General features: G+C 37.8%; 5 protein-coding genes across 7 annotated transcripts in view; 4 read left to right on the top strand and 1 right to left on the bottom strand.

Moving 5' to 3' along the window:
• LOC130989925 (putative glucose-6-phosphate 1-epimerase) overlaps nucleotides 1-17,620 on the bottom strand; it is a 53,639-nt gene extending 36,019 nt beyond the window's left edge. The window contains exons 1-10 of one of the 3 annotated variants that reach the window (XM_057914101.1): nucleotides 17,390-17,620; nucleotides 17,138-17,245; nucleotides 15,792-15,902; nucleotides 15,485-15,536; nucleotides 15,151-15,288; nucleotides 14,906-15,004; nucleotides 14,601-14,698; nucleotides 14,218-14,325; nucleotides 14,054-14,135; nucleotides 13,497-13,728 (exon numbers count right to left, since the gene is read on the bottom strand). In XM_057914101.1, the coding sequence (XP_057770084.1) occupies nucleotides 13,663-13,728; nucleotides 14,054-14,135; nucleotides 14,218-14,325; nucleotides 14,601-14,698; nucleotides 14,906-15,004; nucleotides 15,151-15,288; nucleotides 15,485-15,536; nucleotides 15,792-15,902; nucleotides 17,138-17,245; nucleotides 17,390-17,448 (921 nt within the window). In that variant the 5' untranslated portion in view covers nucleotides 17,449-17,620 and the 3' untranslated portion in view covers nucleotides 13,497-13,662. Of the gene's footprint in view, nucleotides 1-13,496; nucleotides 13,729-14,053; nucleotides 14,136-14,217; nucleotides 14,326-14,600; nucleotides 14,699-14,905; nucleotides 15,005-15,150; nucleotides 15,289-15,484; nucleotides 15,537-15,791; nucleotides 15,903-17,137; nucleotides 17,246-17,389 lie in introns of those variants that run through there. The other 2 variants (XM_057914098.1, XM_057914100.1) reach the window with 2 other exon arrangements.
• LOC130989912 (protein MODIFIED TRANSPORT TO THE VACUOLE 1-like) lies at nucleotides 704-7,120 on the top strand. Its single transcript, XM_057914074.1, is given in 6 exon segments — nucleotides 704-1,185; nucleotides 1,594-2,346; nucleotides 2,560-2,715; nucleotides 4,934-5,405; nucleotides 5,408-5,874; nucleotides 6,511-7,120. Coding segments are annotated over 6 exon segments (2,097 nt in total). The 5' UTR covers nucleotides 704-978; the 3' UTR covers nucleotides 6,553-7,120.
• LOC130989919 (uncharacterized) lies at nucleotides 7,742-10,644 on the top strand. Its single transcript, XM_057914087.1, has 4 exons — nucleotides 7,742-8,613; nucleotides 8,709-8,811; nucleotides 9,972-10,180; nucleotides 10,293-10,644. The coding sequence occupies exons 1-4, from the start codon at nucleotides 8,027-8,029 to the stop codon at nucleotides 10,555-10,557; spliced, it is 1,164 nt and encodes a 387-aa protein (XP_057770070.1). The 5' UTR covers nucleotides 7,742-8,026; the 3' UTR covers nucleotides 10,558-10,644.
• On the top strand, nucleotides 11,245-12,699 carry LOC130989926 (syntaxin-112-like). Its single transcript, XM_057914102.1, has 2 exons — nucleotides 11,245-11,622; nucleotides 11,756-12,699. The coding sequence occupies exon 2, from the start codon at nucleotides 11,769-11,771 to the stop codon at nucleotides 12,597-12,599; it is 831 nt and encodes a 276-aa protein (XP_057770085.1). The 5' UTR covers nucleotides 11,245-11,622; nucleotides 11,756-11,768; the 3' UTR covers nucleotides 12,600-12,699.
• Nucleotides 17,621-22,444: 4,824 nt separating the features above from the next.
• On the top strand, nucleotides 22,445-23,929 carry LOC130991031 (alkane hydroxylase MAH1-like). The gene has a single exon (XM_057915233.1). The coding sequence runs from the start codon at nucleotides 22,445-22,447 to the stop codon at nucleotides 23,927-23,929; it is 1,485 nt and encodes a 494-aa protein (XP_057771216.1).
• Nucleotides 23,930-24,857: the final 928 nt, after the last annotated feature.

Here is a 24,857-nt window from a genome sequence, read left to right as displayed (position 1 = left end):
CGTTCAAATTGATAGCTTCAAGAGCTGTAGCATTAAATACATTGAAGGATTGAGAAAACTAAAAAAATTTATAAGAGAAAAAGTTGGGATCAATGACAAATTTGATTGGTTGGTGAATCAATTGTTGAAGTTATTTTTCATCTTTTGAAGAAATAAAGCAAGAAACAAAACTTAAATTTAAAGAGACGAATAAATGGAAAAGAATAGACTGAAATGCAGTGTAAAGAAAAATAATGAAAGAAGTTGCAAGCAACAACTCTAGGTTTTTTTAGAAAAAAATGATGAAAAATCATACTAATATTTAAATTTTATTACTAATATAGGCGTGTGTATATCACGTGCCCTACATACATCCATCATGCCCCGACTCACTTCAGCACGCCCCCACTCAAGTTGGAAGGCTCGGTATTGGGGTGGGGCTCGTTGGAGTGCGGTTCGAGCCGCCGAACGAGCACCGCTATGAATCCTATGATTGTTTTTAAAATTTGACTAATTTTTAATATACTCTCTTCATCTTATAATTATTGGCCTATTTTTTAGTGTCTCATTAATATTGACCTGATTTTATTTTTTGTAATAATTTTATATTAAAATAATGTGATTTCACATATTTTTATATACTTTTACACTATAATTTTATTCTTCTAAATACTCATGTCAAAATTGGTCCAGCTAGCCGCCGCCACCAGAACTCACAATTTTTTTTAAAATTATTATTATTATTAAATTATTATTTTTTTGTACATTTCTCTTACAAAAAAAAAACAAAACAAAAACCCTTGAGAAACATCATCCCTTTCCGATCATTGATTTGTTCAATTTTTTGGTTGGATTCGTTCAATTTTGCGCAGGAAGACCAAATTCCACCCAAATTCGCCTCTTCTACGGTTCCAAGTTTGTCCTTTCAGTTTGAATTGATTAATTATTGAATTAATTTGATCAGTAATTGGAGCGGTTGCGTTCTGATCGTGAGGAGGAATGGAGCAGAGCAGGAGAGCGGTAGAGTCGTATTGGAGGTCAAGAATGGTGGACGGCGCCACGTCCGATGAGGATAAGGTGACTCCGGTTTACAAATTGGAAGAAATTTGCGATTTGCTGAGGTCGTCGCACCCCTCCATCGTTAAGGAAGTCTCCGAGTTTATTCTCAAGCGTCTCGACCACAAATCGTCTATTGTTAAGCAGAAGGTCTTTCATTCATTATCCCCCTTTTCTCCCACTTTCTCTCTTTCTCCCGCAATTGGTGCTTCTGATGATCAAACCAAATGTAATTATGATTTTGAGAACTGAAACTGTGATGACTGTTTGTGCATGATCCCTTGTAAAAACTTTGATTCAATCTTGTGGAATTCTCCTTCTTCAAATGGGTTTTATGATTAATACAAGTGTTGTTTTTTAACCTAAATGAAGTTCTTGGTGCCATTTTAGATTACCATATTGTATGAATGTTAGATTAATAGGTATGGTCGACCCATTGAAGTTCATGTGAACCTTAGCTGCAGCTTCGTTGGTAGATGTTATGTGATTTGCCTGCATTACTTTTAGGCTAAAACATGTAAATTATCTCTGTTTTCTTTATGCATATTGTGTTTTCAGGCCTTAAGAGTCATCAAATATGCAGTGGGAAAGTCAGGTGCTGAGTTCAGAAGGGAGATGCAAAGGAATTCTGTTGCCGTACGCCAATTAATCCACTACAGGGGCCAGCCAGATCCTTTGAAGGGTAATGCACTGAACAAGGCTGTCCGTGAAACAGCACAGGAGACACTCTCTGTTTTATTCACATCGGATGAGAGCAAAGCTGCACCTACAGAAAGTAAACTTGGTAGTCGAATTCAAGGATTTGGGAATACTAACTATGAATTGCCTTCAGAAGATAAAAGGTCCTTCATTAATGAGATTGTTGACATTGGAAGTGCCACAATCAAACAGGGACTGAGTAATTTGGCACAGTCCCCATCTCTGAGAAAAAACAATGACACTGGGAGTTACAGAAGCCCAAATCTTCAGCGATCTTTGGCTCCTGAAAGAGATCACTCTGAAAGATATGAAGCAGTTAATTATAATACTGACATGCAAAGCTCTTCTCGGTTCTCCAAAAATGCTGGTTCTGGAAGTTGGGGCCAAGATCTCAGTGCGTCCCAGGCAGAAACAAGTGATGGAGTCTATGAATCAACTTATGGCACGAAGACTCGTGAGGAGAAACTGTTAGAGACAATTGTAACATCTGGTGGTGTGCGTTTACAGCCTCCTCGAGATGCACTTCATAGCTTCCTGATAGAGGCTTCAAAATTAGATGCTTTGTCTTTAGCACATGCAATCGAAACAAAGCTGAATTTACCTATGTGGCAGGTATGTTCCTTATGTTTCCTTACATGGCATGCAGGTCTGATGTTTTTATAGGCGCAGAAATGCCGAGCATGTTATTTTCCTAAAAACGTTGTATGCAATAACATCATTAAAGACGTTTAAAGCCTTTGTTTCTGTGTGAATTGCATATATCATGTTCTTTCCCAAGCAATTTGCATCCAAACCTCAACTGAATTATTGGAACTATTCATCCAGGTTCGCATGAAAGCCATTTGCGTCCTTGAGGCAGTGCTGAGGAAGAAAGATGATGGGAAGTTTTCTGTCATATCTTCTTATTTTAGTGACAACAGTGATGCAGTGATCCAATGTTCTGAATCCCCCCAAGCATCTCTGAGGGAGAAGGCAAATAAGGTAATATTTTATTGGTAAGGCAAGAATATGTCAAAGTCTTAGGAGGTGATTGGTATCCATATTCTTTTCTTTTTTAATTGGGGGAGAGGAATCCATATTCTTAAAGCATAAAGGATAATAATTCTCTGCTCCCCATGGGTGGTTCTTTTTCCCTTGAACCAAAAATACTAGTAATATACTCCCTCCGTCCGCCAAGATTATGTAAAAATTACTATATTTGGCGTCCGCCAAGATTATGTCACTTTCCTTTTATGGCAATGGTCCCACCATCCTCTTTAATATTTTATCCTTACTAACACTCTTTATTTACAAAAAACCCACTAAAAATTCAATCTCAACCACACATCTCATAAAGTGGTGGGACCCTTTCTCCACTACATCAAAATCATCACCAATTTTATTAAATCTCGTGCCCAAGCAATTTTACATAATTTTGGCGGACGGAGGGAGTACAATACTTTTAGATATTATTATGCTTTATAGTAGTGTCTTATCATATTGAACAAAATAGTTTGACAATTAGGTTAAATAATTTATTGTTATTTTTGGTATTTAATTTCCTCTTATTTTGTTCTCTAAATAATTTATATATATAGATTAAAATCAAAACTTATTTAAAAAAAAAACTTTTATTGAAGAAAATGAAAATAGTACCAAAATGAATATAAAATATAGATGTTGCTAAAAGGTTAGAAATAATTATGTATGTGATATAAGTATTGACATCATTGTAAATTAACGATGGTGTATGAAATCATTAGCTGTGGTGTATGAAATCATGTTAAGTAACTTTAATTCATTTTATACATTACTTAGATAAGAAAAAATTATAATTATTACCGCTTCTATGAATTTTTATGGAAATTAATAGATACTTCCTTTGTCCCTGAAAAATAGTTCAGTTTTACCATTTCTGTACGTCCACAAAAAATAGTTATTTTCCATTTATAGATACTAGCCAACAACATAATACCCCTCAATATATCAACTTATTTACCTATTATGCCACATGGTGGGCCCCTTTCTCCACTCATAATACAATTAATTATCATTATTAGTACTATCTTTTAGGTGGGACCTTTTCTTCACTCACAGTACACCCAACCACTTTTATTAAAATCCGTGCCTTCCCCTTCTAGGACTTTGGGGATGGAGGGAGTATTTAAGAAAAAAGTACATCATAGTTTAGACACATCACAAAATATTCACGTCATATTGATGATATTTACTCACTGCAGTTTATTTTATTTGAAAATTTGACCTTATACAGTTATTCAATTTCAGCGATAAAAAATCAAAACTGGTATCTCTTTTCATTCTTCACTATGCAGACATACATAGAAATGTCATTCAGTTCTTATCACCATTTCGTACCTAAATTTGTAGCTTATTCCTTCTCACCAGTCACCTCTTAGAGAATAGTTAATAGAATCACAGTTTTGCATCATCTCTTTCTTTTAGAGGTGCTATTTTCAGTGCAACTAATCTAGGATATTACGTTGAAGCAAAAGTAAAGATGAAAAGCAATAATTGTCATAAAAAAATATATAAAGATTCAAGAACCAGTCTGTTTCTTGTTAAGTCCTCATAGGTTGTATATGGCTGAGCTTGTTTAAAGTCTGTGGATGCTGAAGCTTTTCAAACGTGATGGCAAATATTTTTAGTTGAAATGACAGTTTAAAGGTGTTTCCGAAATAAGATCTTTTTTCCTGAAAGAACTTTGGACTCCCTTACATTCCAAATTCATCTTATAAGCTCCTAATTTCCTATTGCGAAAATTTTAAAGACACATTCCAAAAGTCAAGCAAATATCAGGAGCTTACGAGCTCTCGTACATCTCATAAGTTGATATGAAAATTTCATCAGGTCAGCCAAACACCCTCTTTATTTTAATTTATCCACATGGCAACTTCTTAGGAATGGGGGCCACTTCAGAAAGGTAGCAGTAACGTGCAGATTGGATCTGTCTTTTTTTTTTTTTGAGGGGGCAGATTGGGTCTATCTTAATCCTGCATAAAAACCTTAGGAGGATGCATGTAATGCAGCAGCATAGCTGGTTGATCTTTGCTGCTTCATGAATTAAGAATTTTAGGTTCTGAATGAACGCTGTAGTAGTTGTCTGATAAGACGGGATGCAAACTTCTTTTCTGTATCCTACAATTTGCTCTTTTTTGTTTAGTTTTCAGGTACAATAAACATATGATCATTGTCCGTGTAGGTATTGGGTCTTCTGAGTGGTGAAAAAGGTGGAGGAGGAATCAATCAAGTCGAAAGATCAGCTCAGCCTTTGATGATACCAGACTTGCTAGACACCAGTGATTCACACGATCTTATGGGAGTGGAAGATATTCAAATAGCTGATGTTCAGCCAAGTACTTCAACCGTAGGACCTTCTAATGCTCCACTGATTGATGACTTATTGGGGGACAGTTTTGGTGGTGGTGACAACACCAACTGGCAGAAGGTCGACGATGACCCATTTGCAGATGTCTCCTTCCATTCCAACCTTGATAAGGACCATGAAACCGATGTCTTTTCTGGTATGGCAGTTAACAAGTCGGTAATTAAGGATGCCCATGTAGCAGCTAATAGAACTGAATCCGCATCTTTTGACTTTTACAACTCGACATCCCAGGAGCTTGAAAATGCTGGAAAAGATGTTAATGACTTGATGAGCAGTTTGTCAATAAATAGAACGAACCATTTGAAAAGCAAAACGGAAGCACTACTAAGAAAATCCCAGAACATGTTCATTCAGCGTCCAGTATTCCCCAAGAAAATAACATTCATAACAGCATCTTGAGTAGGGAATTCACTTCTCAAACTGCAGGGATCAATGTAGCTCCCATGTTCCCTTTGGGTGCCATGGGTTATAATTTTCCAGCAGGGTTGATGTTCAATCCTGCATTAGCTTCTCATGCGATGAATAATATTGCCATGGAGAATATCTTGGCTCAACCCCAGTTCCTTGCTGCAATGTCCAACTTTCAGCAACAAGGGCATCTGCAATCAAGTACAGGTTTTAGCGCTGCTGGATCTGATATAGGAAATTCTTCAGCCTTTCCAGATGTTTTCAATTCTACCATCGCTACTCAACCTCCAACTTCACTAATGAATGACTCGAAAAGAGACGACACTAGAGCATTCGATTTTATCTCAGTAAGTTTGAGCTTCACTATCTATCATTACAATATATTGGTTTTCAGTTGAGTACTTCAAATCTTTGACCTTGGTGTGAGTGAGCTTCTGTGACTTGTTTATTTTGTTTTGAATGTTACGCTTGGAGATGTGTACAAGCTTGTTCTGGAAATATCTGATCTTGGATTGCCAATTACTGATAGAGATGGGGTTATTTAGTGGCTTGACCTAGGATGGCGTTTTCTGCTTTGCTACATGCAGTAGCATAACTCTTCTTCCGTAGTTTTTATGCTTTTTTGTTAAATATCATACTTTTTTGCAACATACGAGCCACATAGGTCGCAATCTAATAGTTTTGTTAAGAAACTGACTTAAGAACATGTCAGGACTGCTCGTAAAATGAAGGCTAGTGTAATTAGACATGACCTTGATGACATCATAGAAACTAATCAACTTACTTGAGGTAGCTCATTTTTTGAAACTCTACTCACATCCAGCTCAAGCAGTATACAAGGTATTTTGAGCTGGCCCAATCAGCTATGACCTCATGGAGCTGGGTTATCCGACTCTAGGTCCTATTCAATTTACGAAGACCTACGTCCTGGGAAACTTGTTCAGATTAGATTAATACGGGGTAAACTTTTGTTCATGTTGCAGGATCATCTGGCTGCAGCTCGCGACCCAAAGCATGTAACGTGAGTATTTCAGTGAATTGTCTGAAATGGAGCAACAACTCACCTGGTTAATATTGAAACTTGAATTGAGAAAAGAAAATAGTTGGGCATTGTTTCTGCTTTCGGCAAAGGATCAGTCAGAAAATGGGTGAAGTTTCCGTTAGCCGTGATGTCGAATGGGTACGAAAAGGTTTCGGTATCTTTGCAGCTATAGTTTTATGTTCTTTGTAATTTGCAAAAATGAAATAGAATTTTCTAGTGAGTTGCCCTGAGTCATTACTTACCAAGGTAAAAAAATCAGTACTGTGTGATACATATTCTTTCATGGAGATTGATAAGTCAGGGGTTAAATTATTTCTGGCTCCAAAATTCCTAAATTTATTGATGTCATCTGGCATTTTGCGGTGTTGGAGTGCTGTGTTTACATAATTGTATGTTACATTTCCCTTTTTTCTGCCTCATCCGGATCCCCAGATGAATAGGTGTTTTATAGTGTCTAAATTAGTAATGTTGTAAACAAATTGCGACTAGGGTTGTAAACAAATTAAATATTTTTGCTTGATTGGAAAGTTTGATATTCGTATTCGAAATTATTCGATTTGTATTCGATTCGATTAGATTAGATTAATATTCAGATTCGAATACGAAAACATGATATTCGGAAGGATTAATTGTCAATAAAATATCGAACTTTTGTCCAATTCTGATTTTGCATACAAACTTTAAACTGTGGCGAGATAATTACTATAAACTTTTGATTTTATCTGATTTTGCTACTAATCTAAATTTCGGCCAAATTTCGTCCAAATTTCGTACCAATATTCGACTAATTTGATTTGTACATGTTATTTGCAATAAAATATTTAAAGAAAGCAAAGGAGTCGAACTACTTGGCACACAAAAATAAATACGACACGTCAAATATTAGCATGGAATTTGGACGAAATTTGACCGGAATTTAGCTTAGTAGCAAAATCAGATAAAATCATAAGTTTAGTAATTATCATGCCACAATTTAAAGTTTGTATGCAAAACCAGAATTAGATGAAAGTTTAGTATTTTATGGGCAATTAACCCGTATTTGAAATTTTTAATTTTGCATAGTAATTCACCGTCTGTGATGGATACCATCAGAATATCCAGCGTGGCGAGATCGACCAACTAGAGAAACGACACCGTTTTCTTTTATAGCTTGTACAAACACAATTTGTCCCTTCCCATTCTCAAAGATTTTTTTTTTCTTTTAATTAACACATCATAAAGTGATTGTTAAATAATTTGATCAAAATATATCACTGTGAAAATATTAAGAACGAATATTTAGGTGATGAATTATTATGTAAAATTAAAAAAAAATCGTGAGAAACATTCAAGAAAAAATGAAATTTGGTGAATTTACAGAAAAATAACCCCCAAAAAAAAAAAACAAATTGGTATATGCTTCGCAGGCAACAAAATAGATGGAAGAAATTTGAGGGTCGTCGGCGAAGCTCCCACCAATGGCGGCTTCCGCTCGCATTCTCCACTCCTCCTACCGCCGTCCTCCCACTTCACTCCACCCTTTCCACCTCCCTCGCCGCTCACGCCAATACGTCCCCTCCCCACACCGATCCCCCTCTCCCTCTCTCATCCTCTCCCACAACCACTCCCCCAAATTCCACTCTTTCAATTCATTCCCCGTTTTCGCGCCGCCCAATTTCTCCATCTCCGGCGGTTACCTCGGCCGCCTCCTATTCGGCCCCGGAAACTCCCCATTCAGCTGGAATTTCGCTCCTGTGCCAACATCTATTGATCAGAGTAACAGGATCGGCGTTAGGGTTAACGACCCGGAGGTTGCGGTGGTGATGCTGGGGTGGCTGGGGGCGAAGCCCAAGCACCTGAGGCGGTACGTCGAGATGTACAACGCGAAGGGCATTCACGCCGTTACGTTTGTTGCTTCTGTCATGGATGTGCTGTCGTTCGATTTGGGGAAGAAGCTGGAGGAGAGGGTGCGGAGTCTGGCCGATGAGCTCGCGGCGTGGCTCGATCGGGGCGGCCGCGATCGCTTCTTGGTCTTCCATACCTTCAGCAACACCGGCTGGCTTGCGTAGGTCGACTCTTTAGTTGGCGTTGGTGTTTGAAATTTCATGCTTTCGGATTTATTATTATTATTATTATTATTATTTTGGTTTTTGAATGCAGGTATGGTGCCATTCTTGATAATTTGAAGGATATGCAGGATTTGTTGGAGAGGATTAAAGGATGTGTAGTGGATTCAGGAGGAGACCCCGAAATCGATCCCAAGGTTTGTGCTGCTGATTGTTTTTGGTGCTTGAGGTTTATGCTATTTCTCAGTAAAAATGTGGTTTTATTTTGTATTTACTGGTTGCTTGATGTTGGATGACTTAACTGATTGTTTTTGCCTTGTTTTGGTAGTAGAATTGTTTTTATGGGTAAACAATATGAATGAAATACAAACAAATACACAGAACTAGGCATAGGGCATACCCCAGGGAGAACACCTCAAAGAGCTGGGTGGGGGAAACCCAGCGAACTCGGGAAAAGGGAACCTTTCGGCCTCGTTAAAACCTTGTGAATAAAACCTCATACATAGTGCATATTCCCCATTATTTTCTCCCTTTTACATTGCTATGTATTTCTTGATTTTAGCTTTGGTGGAAAACAATTTTCATCAGTTTTTAGTGTTTAGTGTCCATATTTGTAGCTGTTGCACTATGTGGGGGTGTTTACTTGTAGTGATAGGATGGATCGTAAAAATAATCGAAGCTAATTTTCCACTTACCTTGATGGATTGATTAATTTTGAGCTTGATCGACCATCTTATCCTTTAGATACTCGATCATATGCTTTATCAATCTATCCTATTACTCAAAGTAAACATTTGCTAGAATAAGATATTCTCTATCTTTCTACTATCTTTGACTACAACTTGGAACTTGGAAATTGAGGAATAATCATCCTTTTAGGTTTAGAAGATATGCATATAAAGATGTGGTTAATTGTGAGTTTGCATGTTCTTTTTTTTCCATGACATGTAACATGCTCTAGAAAATGGTTCATGCTTGAGGAAAACTTAATGGAATTTAGTTGCTAACCGTGCCTATCTTTTCCTCTTTATAACTGGACACATATGCCGTGGATTTTCGGGTTCGCATGTTACTAATTATATGTAAACTTTAGTGGTTAAGTAATTCTAATTCTCGTCTTGTGGGTTAGAAACAACTGAAGGATAAAATGCAAAGCATGATTGTTTAATCAAACAAAGATCCCTTCAATTTTCATCATAACACTTAAGGCTTTTAGCATGTGACGTTTATGACAAATTGTATCTTAATGCACTATACTTCGTATTGAGGTCTATGACAAATTGTATCTTAATGGATACCTTATTGACTGGTCTGGCAAAATATGCCTGGCAAGAAAATGATTCTTTGAGTGTTTCAGGTTTGGGCAGCTGGATTTTCCACGGCTTTGCTAAAGAAAAGCAGCTCAGCTACTTATCCTTCCACGGAACCAGTTGGAGGAACTCAATCGGGAAGTGGGAAGAACGGATCACAGATAGAAGAGAAGAAGTCCTTTTCTATTGAATTCTTGCTGTTAGGTGCATTTGAGAAGCTCTTCTCCTATCTTCTTTTCTTGCCCGATGTAAACAGGTAAAAGCTCGTGCACTCTCAATAGCTCAATTCAAAACACAGGTAGTATGTAGCCTTTAGGTTCGGTTTCTCGTGAGTAGTGAAGTGACTGAGTATTGCTTTTGTGTAACAGGAGGTTGCGAAAGATCATATCCATCCTCTCGACTAATCAGCCTCCGTGTCCACAGCTTTATCTGTATAGTACCGGAGATAAGGTGATCCCATTTCGAAGAGTCGAGTCGTTCATGGAGGAGCAGGGTAAGACTGGGAAACATGTCTTCTCTTTTAATTTTGGATCATCTCCTCATGTGGACCATTATCGGACGTTTCCTGATATGTATGCTTCACAGCTCGACAATTTTTTGAAAGAATGTTTGAGTATGGTAGGGAAATTGTAGAAACCAAAGACTGCTTGAACCTTCAGCTGACTAAGAAAATGCTTTTCAAATCCATAGGGAAATGAATTTATTTACTCATGTTTTAAACGGCTTTCTCAACGGTATATATATGTTTTGCCACCATAAATGTCTACACATACATGTATGTTTCTGTTTTTTGAGGAATGATCCATGTTAGCATTATTTTTTTCCACGGTAGCATTATTTTTTTTGGTATATACTCACTCCGTTCCACCTATCTTGAGATATTTTTCTTTTTGAGCCGTTTCATCTATCTTGAGACATTTTCTACAAAAAATTTACCTTTTATTCACCTTTTTATTTTTTCACTTTTTTCACTTTTTCACCTACTACACTTAACATACTAAATATTGATTTCTTAAATCTCGTGGCAAAAGTTGTCTCAAGATAGATGAAACAGAGGGAGTATTATTTAGTATTTTAATTATAGTATCTCAAAAATTATTATTAACATCATTAATTTATTTGAAGTTATAGAAAAAAAAAAAACAAATCGAGTTTGGGGTTTTAAAAAAAATAATTTTGGAGATCGAAAAATATACATAGGATATTTTAGATACAAATTTAATGATTTGGGGTTTAAAAAATATATTTGTTATAGTTTAAAATATTTTTAATAAAACGAGTATAATTTGGAAAATCAAGGCGATAATATAAAAAGAGAGAGAGACCCAAAAAAAAAAAAGACCTACTAAAAGCCTTGAGATTTTTATTGTTTTTTCTTTATGGAAAATCAAGAAATTAACCAGATACAAATGTTTGGGAACCAACACTACGCAATTAGCAACTGACTCAGAGCGACAATGGCGGGATTTGATAATCCAACGGCTATCACCATCTTCTTCAAATATTTTGATCTCAATCATTTTAATCTTTGTATTAAATCCTCGCAATTTCCTTCTCCATAATTTCCTCTGTTATTCCTCATAGCATTCTCTCTCTCTCCCTCTCTCTCTCACGCACGCACACATTAAGAAGAAGAAGAAGAAGAAGAAGAAGATCATCATCACATTGTCTGGGGATTGCTCTGTCAAAATCTTAGAGGTTTGACCATATCACACTTTTCAGTTCTCAATTCCTTGGTGTAATACTTCTTCAAGTTACAACCATATTCAGAGATTTTTCCACTTAATATCACGTTCTGTATAAGTCGAATTCGATTTGTTTTCGAATTTAGGGCTCTTGATAGGATGAACGATCTCATGACGAAATCGTTTCTAAGTTACGTGGAGTTGAAGAAGCAAGCGCAGAGCGACTTAGAAATGGGGGAAATCAGCCAAAGCGATGAAGAAAATGAAAATCTCACAAACTTCTTCGACCAAGTCGAACACATCAAGAGCGGTATGCAAGAGATCACCCATCTCTTGCTCGATCTTCAAGCTCTCCACGACGAGACCAAATCCACTCATACTGCCAAAATCCTCCGCGGGCTGAGGGATCGGATGGATTCCGACGCGGCCGCCGTCCTAAGCAAAACCAAGATCGTCAAGGCGAGGCTCGATGAGCTCGACGCATCCAACGAGGCTGCCTCGGGCAGTGCAGTTGATCGAATGAGGAGCTCGACCACGAGCGGATTGCGAGTGAAGCTCGGTGAGATCGTGAGCGGCTTCCGAGCTCTGAGGGAGAAGATCATGGCGGATTACAAGGATGGCCTGAGGAGGAGGTGCTACAACGCGACGGGGGAGCACCCGAGCGAGGAGGTGATCGAGGCGATGGTGTCGGGGAAGATCGGAGAAGAGGAGGCTGAGGCAGAGGCAGAGGCAGTGATGGATATTTGGAGGAGTTTGAACAAGCTTCATGAGGTGTTTCTTGACATGGCTGTGTTGGTGGAGGGTCAGGGCCACCGGGTTGACGACATAGAACGCAACGTCGCCGCTGCGGCCAGCTTCGTCGGCGGCGGAACCGGCAGCCTGTTCTATGCCAAGCAGATGAAGAAGGGGAGGGGGAAGTGGATGTGTTGGCTTTGGGGTGTTGGATTTGTCATAATGTTGGTTTGCTTGGTTGCAATGTTTACAAATTAGAGCTTTAAATATGTTCCAAGTGTTAGTACTTTTAAACATATATACATTTGGTATGCTCAGTGATGAGATAGTCTATCGCATGCTACCTTCGTCCCTCAAATAACTTCCTAAAAGAGAGGGACACGGATTTTAAAACGAAAATATGAAAACTATGAATAAATGAGATATTGAGAGTGGTGAAAATGTGAAAGTAAGGAATAAATGAAATATTGTTAGTGGTAGAATATAGTTCAAAAATAAAACAGAAGTTTTTCTGGAGACGAATCAAATAGGAAAGATAGGAAGTTATTTGGGGGACGGGAGAAATAATTTTTTACATTAGATCGTATAATCGTGTTCCATCACTATTATTTTAATAAAAAAATATTTAAAAAAATAAAGAGTATTAGTATATAATGAATCCTAATGAATATTTATCATTAAAATTTATTTATTTTTTTAAAAATATATACCCCAAGAGTATTAATTAATCATAAGAATCAATTATTAATTAAAATTAAAAAATACATAAAAATCATTATAAACCTTAATTTGATTATTGTCCCTACTTAATAATCTTAAATTTAAACTAAATATAAGAAATTAAAATTAATGAATAAAACTGATTAAAAAATAAAATACAAAGTGAGACATCAAAAGTGTGTTGACCTAATAATAGATTTGTCAATGACTCAATGCCTCAAGCCAAAAGTCTCGGGTACGTGTGCGTCATCATGAGCCTCTTAAAATACTTGTTTCTCATATAAAATAAAAAGTAGTAATATAGAGACTACAATCTTTAAAATTATTTGTTCTTTCATCAAATAATAATAATAATAATAATAAGTGCCATCTGAATGGGTGGCAACAACAAGTGAAAAAAGATTGCAGAACATGAAAATGTGTCAACATCTGGTCTCACTTAAGTATACATCTTTTTTATTAATTTGGTGTCATGCTCGAAAAAATGTTTGATTCAACACCCGGAGAGACATGTGAATGTGTAAAGAAGATAAATTATGATGATGAAAATGATACAATAACACAGAGAAACCTCTGCTTTAGTGGATGCTTTATCAGCAGTTCAAACGATGCTTAAATGTTGCAACGCAGTCCAAGATTCATTAGGCTTTAGCTCAACCTCTCCAATCTGAGGCATGAAAAGTAGAAAACGAATGTGCAGTGATCAGAAATCTGTATTTTTACTTGAAGAGAAGAAGGGGAATAGAACTAAAAATCAGCTCTTCTAGTTTAAATGCAAGTATCTTAGGTCAGTTTAATCACATAATTGTTCTTCTGTATGAAAAATTAAAGGATTCTGATTATTAAGCAACAATGAGAATGCATAAGAGGATTTTCTGCTTCAAAACTTCAAAGATGCATAAAGATTTAGAGAGACAATATGTGCCGTAAACAATAGACTGAGGGAAGTCGGTAGTGACTGATGAAGATAAAAGTTGAGGTTTCTGCCGTACCTTGGCATTTTCAACGCATACAAAATCTTTGTAGCACGACTCCATAGTTAGGTGCGGGTTCCACAAAACAGCATCCGACCAACTGTAAACATAAATCGACTATCAAGATAGTGCAAGCTTAGGGATGGAATCAAAGAAATGATGAAACAAAGCATCTGAGTTACTTCGTATTCTTAATGGTAATAACACCACCCAAACCATTTTCCAGCTGCAGCTCCGTAGGTGCTTCAAGATAAACACAATCCACAAATCCAGGAAACGTGACAAGCTCCCTAGGACAACAATGTGAAGGTCAGGAAAAAAAATGTTTTTGCCCCCTGAAATTTGCTGCACTCGAAAAAAATAAATTTTTGGCTCAAATGATAGAAATTATCTAGGGTCTTGGATATCCTAAAGTTTCAATCCATCTTACTAAATAGGGGATTAGTCGATACTATTTTTATCTATATAGGCTAATCCTCAAAAGTAAACGTCTCCAAAATTAATCATCACTACTAACTCTAAGATCACTACAATAAATTATTGTCATATTATATCAAGTAAATACCTTCCCTCCTTGCCCTCCACTGGATTTTTTGGATCGGGATCTTTGTTCAATGTTTTGCAGCCTTTCAAACCCTTTACAGATGCCCCTGTTACTGAAGCCTACACATAAGAAATTTAACAATGACAATTTCAGAATTTACTAAAAGATCTTAACTAGGGATAAAATTGTGGTCGAAAGTTATAGATAAGAAACATTTCTGTATATCTCCAACTAATTAATATACTACTATTATTTACAAGGTCTTCCAAAATACTCAGTAATCATTGCTATTTGAAATAATGAAATCCCAACACAATTTTAATTACCCTGAAGTATGTGTGCAGGGCAGTAGTAAATGAAAAGGGCTTTTCATCAGTATTGATTACTTTTAACTCCGTTGAGAGAGCATTACTGTCAAGAGTAACCTGCAAAAGAGTGACCAGAAGAATAAAGATGAGCCGAAGCATATTCAGTGTTGTTAAATAATAAAAGTAGAGAAGGTAGAGCAGAAAGTTGACAGATGCAAAAATGAAATTGTAGTACCATGAACAACGTAGTAAAATTTTATAACCTTATATAGAGCTTGGAAACTGTAATCCCACATGGAACGGCTGTATGGACCATCTTTCAGCTCCAGGGTAATAGAAGGATTCCCCTCCACAGTTTCAGAACTAACAATGGACCAATTCATATTTCTTGCAAATCCATGCTGCGAACATGTAGAGAAAGTAGTTCAGCATTGAAACACCAAGTATGACAGCTTTATAAGACAGGATTAACTTCCGTGTTAACTTTAGACTGTTAATAGCTATTGGCCGAGGAATAAGACGTTGGAGCTTCAGCAAATTCTTGGATTATACACAATTAAGTTAACAGCAGATAAAAACTTTTATTGAAGGAATTACCTGCTGAATTGCGCCAGGTCCAAACTGCGGAAAACAGTGTGGTATTCCTCCACTATTTCCAAAGAAAGTACAAAAGCATACTTTAACTTGTTATTCTCAAATTTATGCTTGAAAGGAGAACAAAATCATTAACCCTACAACAATGAAAACCATCCCATTGGACAAATGGCAAGAATACATAGCTTGACTAGGGCATTAGCCAGAATGGAATATCAAGTAATGGTGAAACTAATATCAGATAAGGAATTATTTTTTTCAACATTTTTAAAAATTTTGAGTACTCATTATTTACCACCATAGTGTATACCTGATGGGCTTCTGCCCGGTAAACACGGCATCTGGCCGAACGAAGAGGAGGTCCTTACTTGCTACTTTCCATGATGTCACACAACCTCCATAGAGGTACAGCTCCGCCTCACTGAAAAAGAATGCACACAAATCATTAAAGTTAGCAAATTCTAGAAATTCTAAAATACTGAATGGACATTTTCAGGAAGGACACAAGAGTGGCTCGAACATCAAGCTTTTATTTACAAAGGAAGTCATTAGTGCAGTCAGAAGACAAGCGTCACAGAAACATAAGAAGAGATGCATTTCAACGTGACATTCATTTGGAATGAACAAGGTACTGCTACTGTAGTTTCAGTAAAACTGTGGGTAAGCAACTTCAGCATATAGTAAAATGGCTAGATAAGAGTTATTTGAACAATCCCTCATGACCGCCACCATAAAACTAATGATTTAGTTGTTAACTTTAGTTGACGAGGATGGATAACAGTGGATTACTCAAAAATACTCCCTCCGTCCCTCAACCAACTTCCTTTCTTTCTATTTTGGTCTGTCCCCAAAACATCTTCCTAATCTATTTTTGGAAACAATTCCACTAACTATTACCCTTACAATCTTAACTTTTTGTGGGACTCATTCTCCACTCATTAAATACACAACTAACTTTTACTAAAACCCGTGTCACGCTCCCTTAGAAAGATGTTTGAGGGATGGAGGGAGTAAAAGTTATCCATCTTTGTCGAATGTTTACTTTCCTTGATTTCAAATGGGTGGAAACTCTACTAAGGCCCTTGATTATTTTGGTTTTGTGTGATTAAATGAAGGATGTAAATCCCACCTAAAGAGGAAGCATATGTCTTATTCTTCTCTTTCTTCACAATTTATCAAAGTAAACAAAGGATAGCATAATTATTTTTATCATATCCTATCATCTATCCACTAAACTATAAATCCACCAAAATAAAAATCCATCAAAGTATAGAAAGGACAAGTTTTTCAGGAATTCAACTGGGACCAACGCTGCAACTTTTAAGAAGAAACCATTTCAAGTTTCAACCAACACATTAGCTACTCTTTCTAGATATTGACTGAACAAAGTGTAACTTTATCTCTAATCTTAACTGACCAAACTCTACCAGCATTTGCAACTTCAACCTTCATTTTTAACAACCAGCTCAATTCACCTCCTTTACAGAAAAAATAATTAACTTTTAGCATAGGATCAACATATGCAAACAGAATAGTCTTTATACAATTTGGCATTGGTTTATATCAAGATTAATTTTTAACAAAAAGAATCAAAATTTTAATCAAGCAAGAAATTATCACAATTCTATAAATTGGGGGAGGGAGCCATTAAAATACCTTCCGTGGGCAGAAGTCAAAATAACTTTGGGCAAATCACCTAATCCCTTATCAACTTTCACATTTTCAACCTTCGCGCCTGCAGAAGCCATTGCTACACCAGAAAATCTGCAAATCAAGACAAAAATTTTTAAGGCTTTTTTCTCTCTCTCTCACTCTCTCTCTCTCTCAAGCAAAGAAAAAAAAAAAAAAAAGACAATCAAATAGCAGGTGTCAATCAAACGAGGCAATGATGACGCGAAATGAACTCACCGGCTGACTCGGCGAGGTGTGGCGGCGGAGAAAGACCATGTCATCGGCAGCGCCACCATCTTCGCTTAGCCTATTCCTAGTGAGGGATCAGAATAGGATTTATGATTTGTTCTTCTCTCTCATGCATCACATATTCACAACTCACAACCAGCCAAAATACAAAAAGGTATCATAACAAGATTTATGCTTTGCTCTTCTCTCCTCGTGAATTGGCAGTTAAGCCAAATAATACTCCCTCCCGCGAAGCAAGACACACTTCATTTCGCACGGGAATTAAGGAGAGTGTGTTTAGTGATTTAAATGGCTTTACTAATAAAGTGAATAAGTGTTTAAGGATTACTTTTGTTATTCCTTTTATTTTGATGATTCCAACTTCATATTTTATTTTCATTTTATTATGATTATTTAAGTATGATTAATTAATTAATTAATTATTTAAATAATCAAAATACTGAAAATTTTTAATTTCTTTAATTATTTAAATAATCAAAAGTGTGCAAAAGCAAAAGTAATCAAAATAAAACAGTAGATGAATTAAATAAAAGTGGCAGCCGCATTAGTATAATCAAAAGCTGGCAGATTAAAACTTCATAAATCTGAAATAAGTTCAAATTTCACTTGAAAAAGTGGCGGCAGAAAAAGTGTGCCAAAACAGCCCGGCAATTTCCCACCAACACCTAAGTTACAACTCTATTTAACTACAAGCTGCCACACAACAATAAGAAACCTAACAAGCTAAAATGAGAAAAGATCTAACAACAACACAAAGAAATCAAGTGGTGCAATTCATCCTTCAAGGCAGCATCAATGGAAAGGCGCAATATGGCAGATTAGAGGAAGCTCGGCAGAAATTCTGTACCTCTCGTTCCACTATTGCTCGGTTGTGGAGGTCTGCAAAACAGCAACATGAAGAAGGCGAAGTTATCAACAGTGTAAGTCGAAAGATTACTACAAAGCGTAGAACTAAAGTTCACCTAGATTTGAGTATTCTTTCAAATCTGGAATACACCAAACGAGGCACAATTAGGAGGCTTGCAGTTGGTTTAGTAATCAGTAGGAGCACCATAGGTAGGTGGGTGAAATCTGGAAAAATCAGAGCACACACAAGTGCTCTAAAACCAGATTTGACAGCCCCCAACAAGCTTTTGAGGTTGCGAATCTCACTTGAATCCTTAGAATTGGATAGGATTCTTAAAAAAATCAAATCCAGAGATATGCATAACACCGTTCATATAGACGAGAAGTGGTTCTACATTACTCGAGGTTCACACAGGTACTACTTAGCACCCGGAGAGCCCGAGCCACATCGAACATGTAAAAGCAAGAAATTCATTACCAAGATCATGTTTATGTGTGCTGTAACAAGGCCATTGATAGCAGATGATGGCACAGTTTTATTTGATGGTAAAATAGGCATATTTCCATTAACCATCCAAGTTCCAGCTAAGAAAAACAGTAGAAACAGACAAGCCGGCACCCTAGAGACTAAGGCAATCGAGTCAATCACAAAGGAAGTGATCAAAGATTGTTTAATCAACAAGGTAAGGCTGTCTCACTTAAATTATTTATGCAGTTCCTTAAAGGTTTAACCTTTTGTAGTATCTAGTGTTGTCTCAGATTATAATATCATCATCGACATGTTTAGTATCTAGTGTTGTCTCAGATGAACTACTGCAAGCAGTTGTGGATTCTTTTGAGAAGCTATCACCTCATACCCTTAATAATGTTTTCCTTAGTTTACAGGGATGCATGATGGAGATCATGAAGTTTAAGGGACAGAATTATTACAAGATTCCACACATGGGAAAAGAAGCACTTAGAAGGTCAAACCAACTGCCACAGAACTTGGAAGTCCCAGTGGAGTTAATTCAAGGGTGCATAGACTACCTAAATGAGATGGGCAGCCAAGATGGAATCACAGAGATAGTGCAAAGCCTTGGTTTAGATGAGATTGAAGGATACTGATTAGCATATTAGTTTTTGGGTTTCATTTTGTAAATCAGAGCACATATGTAGTTGTGCATAAACAATGGTTTTACCTTTTTTTGTAAATCAGAGCACATATGTAGTTGCTCAAACAATGGTTTAACCTTTTTTTGTAAATCAGAGCACAGATATAGTTGCTTAAACAATGATTTAATCATTTTTTTGTAAATCAGACCACCAAATTCAAAGCAACAATTCAGAGGCAAAATCCACCACATTCAAAGGCAACATCAGAGCACATAGGTCAATCAGACCACCAAATTCAAAGCACCAATGCAGAGGCAAAATCCACCACATTCAAAGGCAAAATCATAGCATATAGGTCAATCAGACCACCAAATTCAAAGCACCAACAGTTAGAACGACATCACCTCATCAAGGGATAAAAAACCCTCTTCTTTGCACTGTTTATCGGCTATGGCAACACACTCGGCCCACTCCTCCGTGCTCGGCTTCCAAGGAAAATAGACAGGGGGCAAAATCCATGGGCGACATCACCTCCACTCCAGTTTTGCACCGTTCTTTCTCCATGCCGCCGGCGACCCCAAGCCCATCGGGATCCCTGCCGAATTCAGCTTCTAGGTCGAAGAGTTGAAGACCCTCGTGAATCCAACACGAATCGGTAGACGAGGGGGGTGGCGATGGAGTGGGACGGAGGAGGAAGGATGAGGTGGCTGAGGAATGAGTGGGACGGAGGAAGAGGGAGGAGGTCGTCGTAACTGACCATACCTCCACTTGGGGAGGGGGAGGGGGGCCGAGGGATGCTCGTTTGCCTCGCCGCCGGCGAGCCCACCACTTGCAGAGACAATCGCGGTGGGGGGGGCGGCGAGGGGAAGAGCGAACTGCATAAGGCCGACGATGGGGCGAGACAAGGGTGAGGGTGAGGCGAGGGTTAACCCACCCATCGTCGTCTGCCATTAAACGTAGGAGAGAACGGCGGCAGAAGACGACGGAGAGCGGCAAAAGAAAACCCTAGATCAGAATTTCAGGGGGAGCGGCGCTTGGGGCGAGAGAGAAGACACCGTAAGAGAGAGGAAGTAAAATGGGCTGAAATTAGGGTTCGGGATTTTTTTATCCAATTGGGTTAGTAATTGAGATGGGTTAGCCCATTACTTAAGTATAGTTATTACCTCTAATTATTTCTAATTTTTGCCATTTATAGAAGTGTGTCATGCTTCGTGGGACAACCCAAAATGGAAAGTGTGTCATGCTTAGCGGGACGGAGGGAGTAATAATAATAATAATAATAATAATAGACATATTATCTTATACATACATAAATTTTTGGAGGTTTTGTAAAATTGCATACGCACTTTTTTTTAATATAAATACTCGACCTTTTATATTTTCTGATTTCACTCATAATTTTAAAGTTCCTCAAATTAAAATTGAGTTAAGCAGTAGAAAAGATCAACGTGATCAAATCGACAATAAAAACAAATTCCACAATCAATACACCCCCCTAAATACAAGTTTCAGATTCAAGAAACGGCTTCGTATATTATCTACGAGTTCTCTCAATCTACCCTAATTCCATTCAATCGCATTATTTATAGATTTAAAACTCATAATTAGTAATTAACAACCATGTTTTGGTGTGTTCTAACATTGTGTCATTTTTTCTTAATGTCGATTTGGCCTCATTGACATTTCCAACTACTAATTCAGCTATGATTTGGGTAAATTTTAAAATTGTGTGCACAATTAAAAAAATTGGAAGGTCGAGTATATATTTATATTCAGAAAAAAATATCATGTGTAATTTCAGAAATCTTCTAAAGTTCATGTATTTACAAGCAAACAACAACAACAATAATAATAAGGGATATTCGCCTATAAATACACAAACTTTTTGCACTTTCTGAAACTTGATTTTTATTTTCTGCTCACAAATACATGAACTTAACGCATTTTCTGATTTTTTTTATACCGACAAGAAAAAAAACTCTAATATATTGTTTGCGTGAAGGCTAGAATACATGTTTAACTCTAGATAAGTTCAATCTGAAACAGTTAAAAATTGTGAAATAACTAGACAATGCTCAAAATATAGTAAATTGTGTAAACAAAAATCAATAAATTAGAATTTTTTCTTGTCAGTTTAAAAAATCATAAGAGCCGTTAAGTTCATGTATTTGTCAGTAGAAAATAAAAATTATGTTAAATTTCAAAAAATTGCAATTTTTTTTTAAATTTAGAGCGACTTTCATTTTATCACGAATTTTCTTAGGATGCGTTCTCTTTGGTTGTAAATTTATCATGAAAAAAGGAAGGAGAGTGAAATTTTGTTTATCCTTCATTTTTTCATGATAAATTTACAATCAAATAGAACGCCCTCTATTGATAATTTTTAGTAACAAACACACACATATATATAACCTCATATTTCTTGTCAATTAGTAAGTATTATTCGAGGGAATAATTAATCACAAGGATTATGTACGTTTAGTTATTTGTTATGTTGTACTTTTGTAGTTCATTATTGATGTTTTGATTATACTAGTCTTGTACTTTCGGATCTTTTTCTTATAAATAAAAATTCTCGAAGTACAACACCAATTAATGTGGTTCATTAAAAGGCCGGGATTCTTTATTTTTTTATTTTGCTAAAACTGCCAAAATCAGGATACACACCACATGCAGTGTGAATACGAAGTTCCAAAACTATCTAGCTAGCTATCAAAATTTCCACAAATTAATTAATTGAAGTAAACGATTAATGCATTACATGCATAATTAATTTGACTTTTTATGTTACCTTCTTAATACCGTCATCAACTCATATGTCAATATCATACTACCCTATCATAACAAGTTTTGACCCAATTAATCAGCTTTGAATTTCAACATTAATATTCAACTAGTTAGCAGCTAGCTAGGTCGGAATTTCATGCACTGCAACTTGGTCAAGAAAGAAAGTCATAACAAGCAACTTCATTCAAATAATGAGTGCATGCTCACACATGCACATAATTAATTAATCAACCTTATAAATAAAGATATAACTATGAACAAAATTTGCACACATCTCCAAATTAATTTCACCTAAAGATTAAAAAGAATTAAATCATGTGCTACACCCAAACCTTTTTAGCCATCATCACACTCATTTGCTCCCTCCTCCTCACTTTCCTCCCTTCCAAGACCCTCCCATGGAATTGGCCGCTGATGAAGCTCCTGCCGACGGCGTACCTCCGCAGCCACGAGCTCTACGACAAGCTCACGCAGGTCCTCGCCGAGAGCAACGGCACGATCCTGTGCCGAACCTCGTGGTACACGAACGTGGACACGCTGGTGACCAGCGACCCACGCAACGTGCAGCACGTCTTGAACTCGAGATCCTCGCTCTACCAGCGAGGATCCGAGTTCAGGAAGGTGTTCGATTTCCTGGGAGAGGCGGTGTTCGTGAAGGGCATCAAGGAGTGGAAGGAGGACAAGAAGGTGACGCACGGATTCTTCAAGGAGAGCGGGTTCCACGCCGCCGCGCCGGGGATCATCCGCCGCACCCTCGAGACGGGCCTCGTCCCGGTCCTCCGCCACGCGGCCGCCTCGGGCGGGGTCCTCGACCTGCAGGAGGTGTTCAGCCGGTACATGATCGACGCGACGTGCCTGATGGCCACCGGGTCGGACATGGCCTCCCTGAGGGTGGGGTTTCCCCCGTGCCCCCTCAGGGAGGCCATGGACGACATGGCCGACGCCGTCTTCTGGCGGAACGTCCTCCCCGAGAAGGTCTGGAGGATGCAGAACCTTCTCGGGGTTGGGACGGAGAGAAAGATGGCGCGTGCTTGCAACGACCTCAACCAGATTATAGACAGTCTCATGTCGTCCCGGAAGAATCAGGACCTCGCCGGAGGCGGCGGCGGCTTCGACGTGCTCGAGTATTACATTGCCGGCGGCGATAGGAAGGAAACCCTAACAAAGGAGTTCATAAAGGCCAACATCATGACTCTCTTTTTCGCGGCAAGAGACACGTCAGCTGCCATCCTCACATGGTTCTTCTACCTCATTTCTGCAAACCCTAGGGTGAAGAAGGCGGTTTTGGAGGAGATCGAGCGCATTTCTCCGGCGAGGGAGCATCTCTTCTCCGACGCGGAGGATCTGAGCAAACTGGTTTACCTCCACTGCGCGCTAACGGAGAGCTTGAGGCTCTTCCCGCCTGCGCCGGTGATCATGAGGGATCCGACGGAGGAGGACGTGCTGCCGAGCGGGCACCGGGTGGGGAAGTCGACGAAGATCGTGATGTGCTCGTACGCGATGGCGAGGGAGGCGGCGATATGGGGAGACGACTGCGGCGAGTTTAAGCCGGAGAGGTGGATGTGCAAGGGAGGAGGGGTGAGGCACGTGGCGTCGCACAGCTTTCTCGCGTTCGGGTCGGGCCCGTGGGCTTGTCCGGGCCGGGAGCTGGCCCTTGCGAGGATGAAAGGTGTTGCGGCCACCATTCTGCACAACTTTGATGTTGAAGTTTTGGAAGGGCAGAGAGTTAGCCCTAGTGTTTCTGCTTTTCTTACAGTTAAAAATGGTTTGAAGGCTTCGGTTTCTAGCAGGTGGCTCTGATCCGGTTCTTATTTAGTCCACGTTTGGTCGGGTGTTTTTAGAGATCGAAAAGAAATTCAATTAATTAAATCAATTACTTGTTGTTTGGTTTGAGTAATGAGTTAATTAACCATTACCCTTACCTGAAGGTAACTCAATCATCCAATTTGTTACCCCTCGAAGTAAAGGGAAAACAAAAGAAAGGGAATCCCTTACTAATGATTCATTTTCATTGTTAAACCAAACACTCAATAAAAATAATGGTTATTGTTACTATTCCACTCATTTATTTAATTTCATTCTCTTTTCATTCCGAAGTTCTGAACAAAAAGAGCACTTATTTTTTTTCGTTTAGTTATGGATGGATTTGATTGGTCTTATTCTAATATTATTTGGAAGGAAAATAAGGTATTTGGTGATATTGTAAGAAATCAATGTGTAAAGTTTTGGCGTGGAGTTAAAGACCGGTTCTTCTATTGCATCTACGTGCATCACATCACGTGTAGCGAGATTCAAAGTCATGAATAATTGAATATAAAGAGTTGAATTTTAAAATATCATAGTAAATATAAAAAAAAATCTAATTTATATAAAAAAAATATAAAGATCTACAACACTTATATTCTGCCTAATTCACAATTTGTGGAATACTCTTGATTGTGAATTCAAATTTTAATGCTAAAATTCATGTATCGAGATATAGATGGATTTGATGATATTATAAGAAATTAATATATAAACTTTTGGTATGTATGGAAAGTGTAGTTAATGTGCAGCAAGTGTTATATTTATGATTTTATTTAAAGAGTATTTTGGTGTGGAATTAAAGGCCGGTTCTTCTATTGCATCTACGTGCATCACATCACGTGTAGCGAGATTCAAAGTCATGAATAATTGAATATAAAGAGTTGAATTTTAAATTATCATAGTAAATATAAAAAAAAATCTA

Source organism: Salvia miltiorrhiza, chromosome 6, assembly GCF_028751815.1.
Source record: "Salvia miltiorrhiza cultivar Shanhuang (shh) chromosome 6, IMPLAD_Smil_shh, whole genome shotgun sequence".
NCBI classification, from domain to species: domain Eukaryota; kingdom Viridiplantae; phylum Streptophyta; class Magnoliopsida; order Lamiales; family Lamiaceae; genus Salvia; species Salvia miltiorrhiza.
This window is presented reverse-complemented; position numbering and strand designations above follow the sequence as displayed.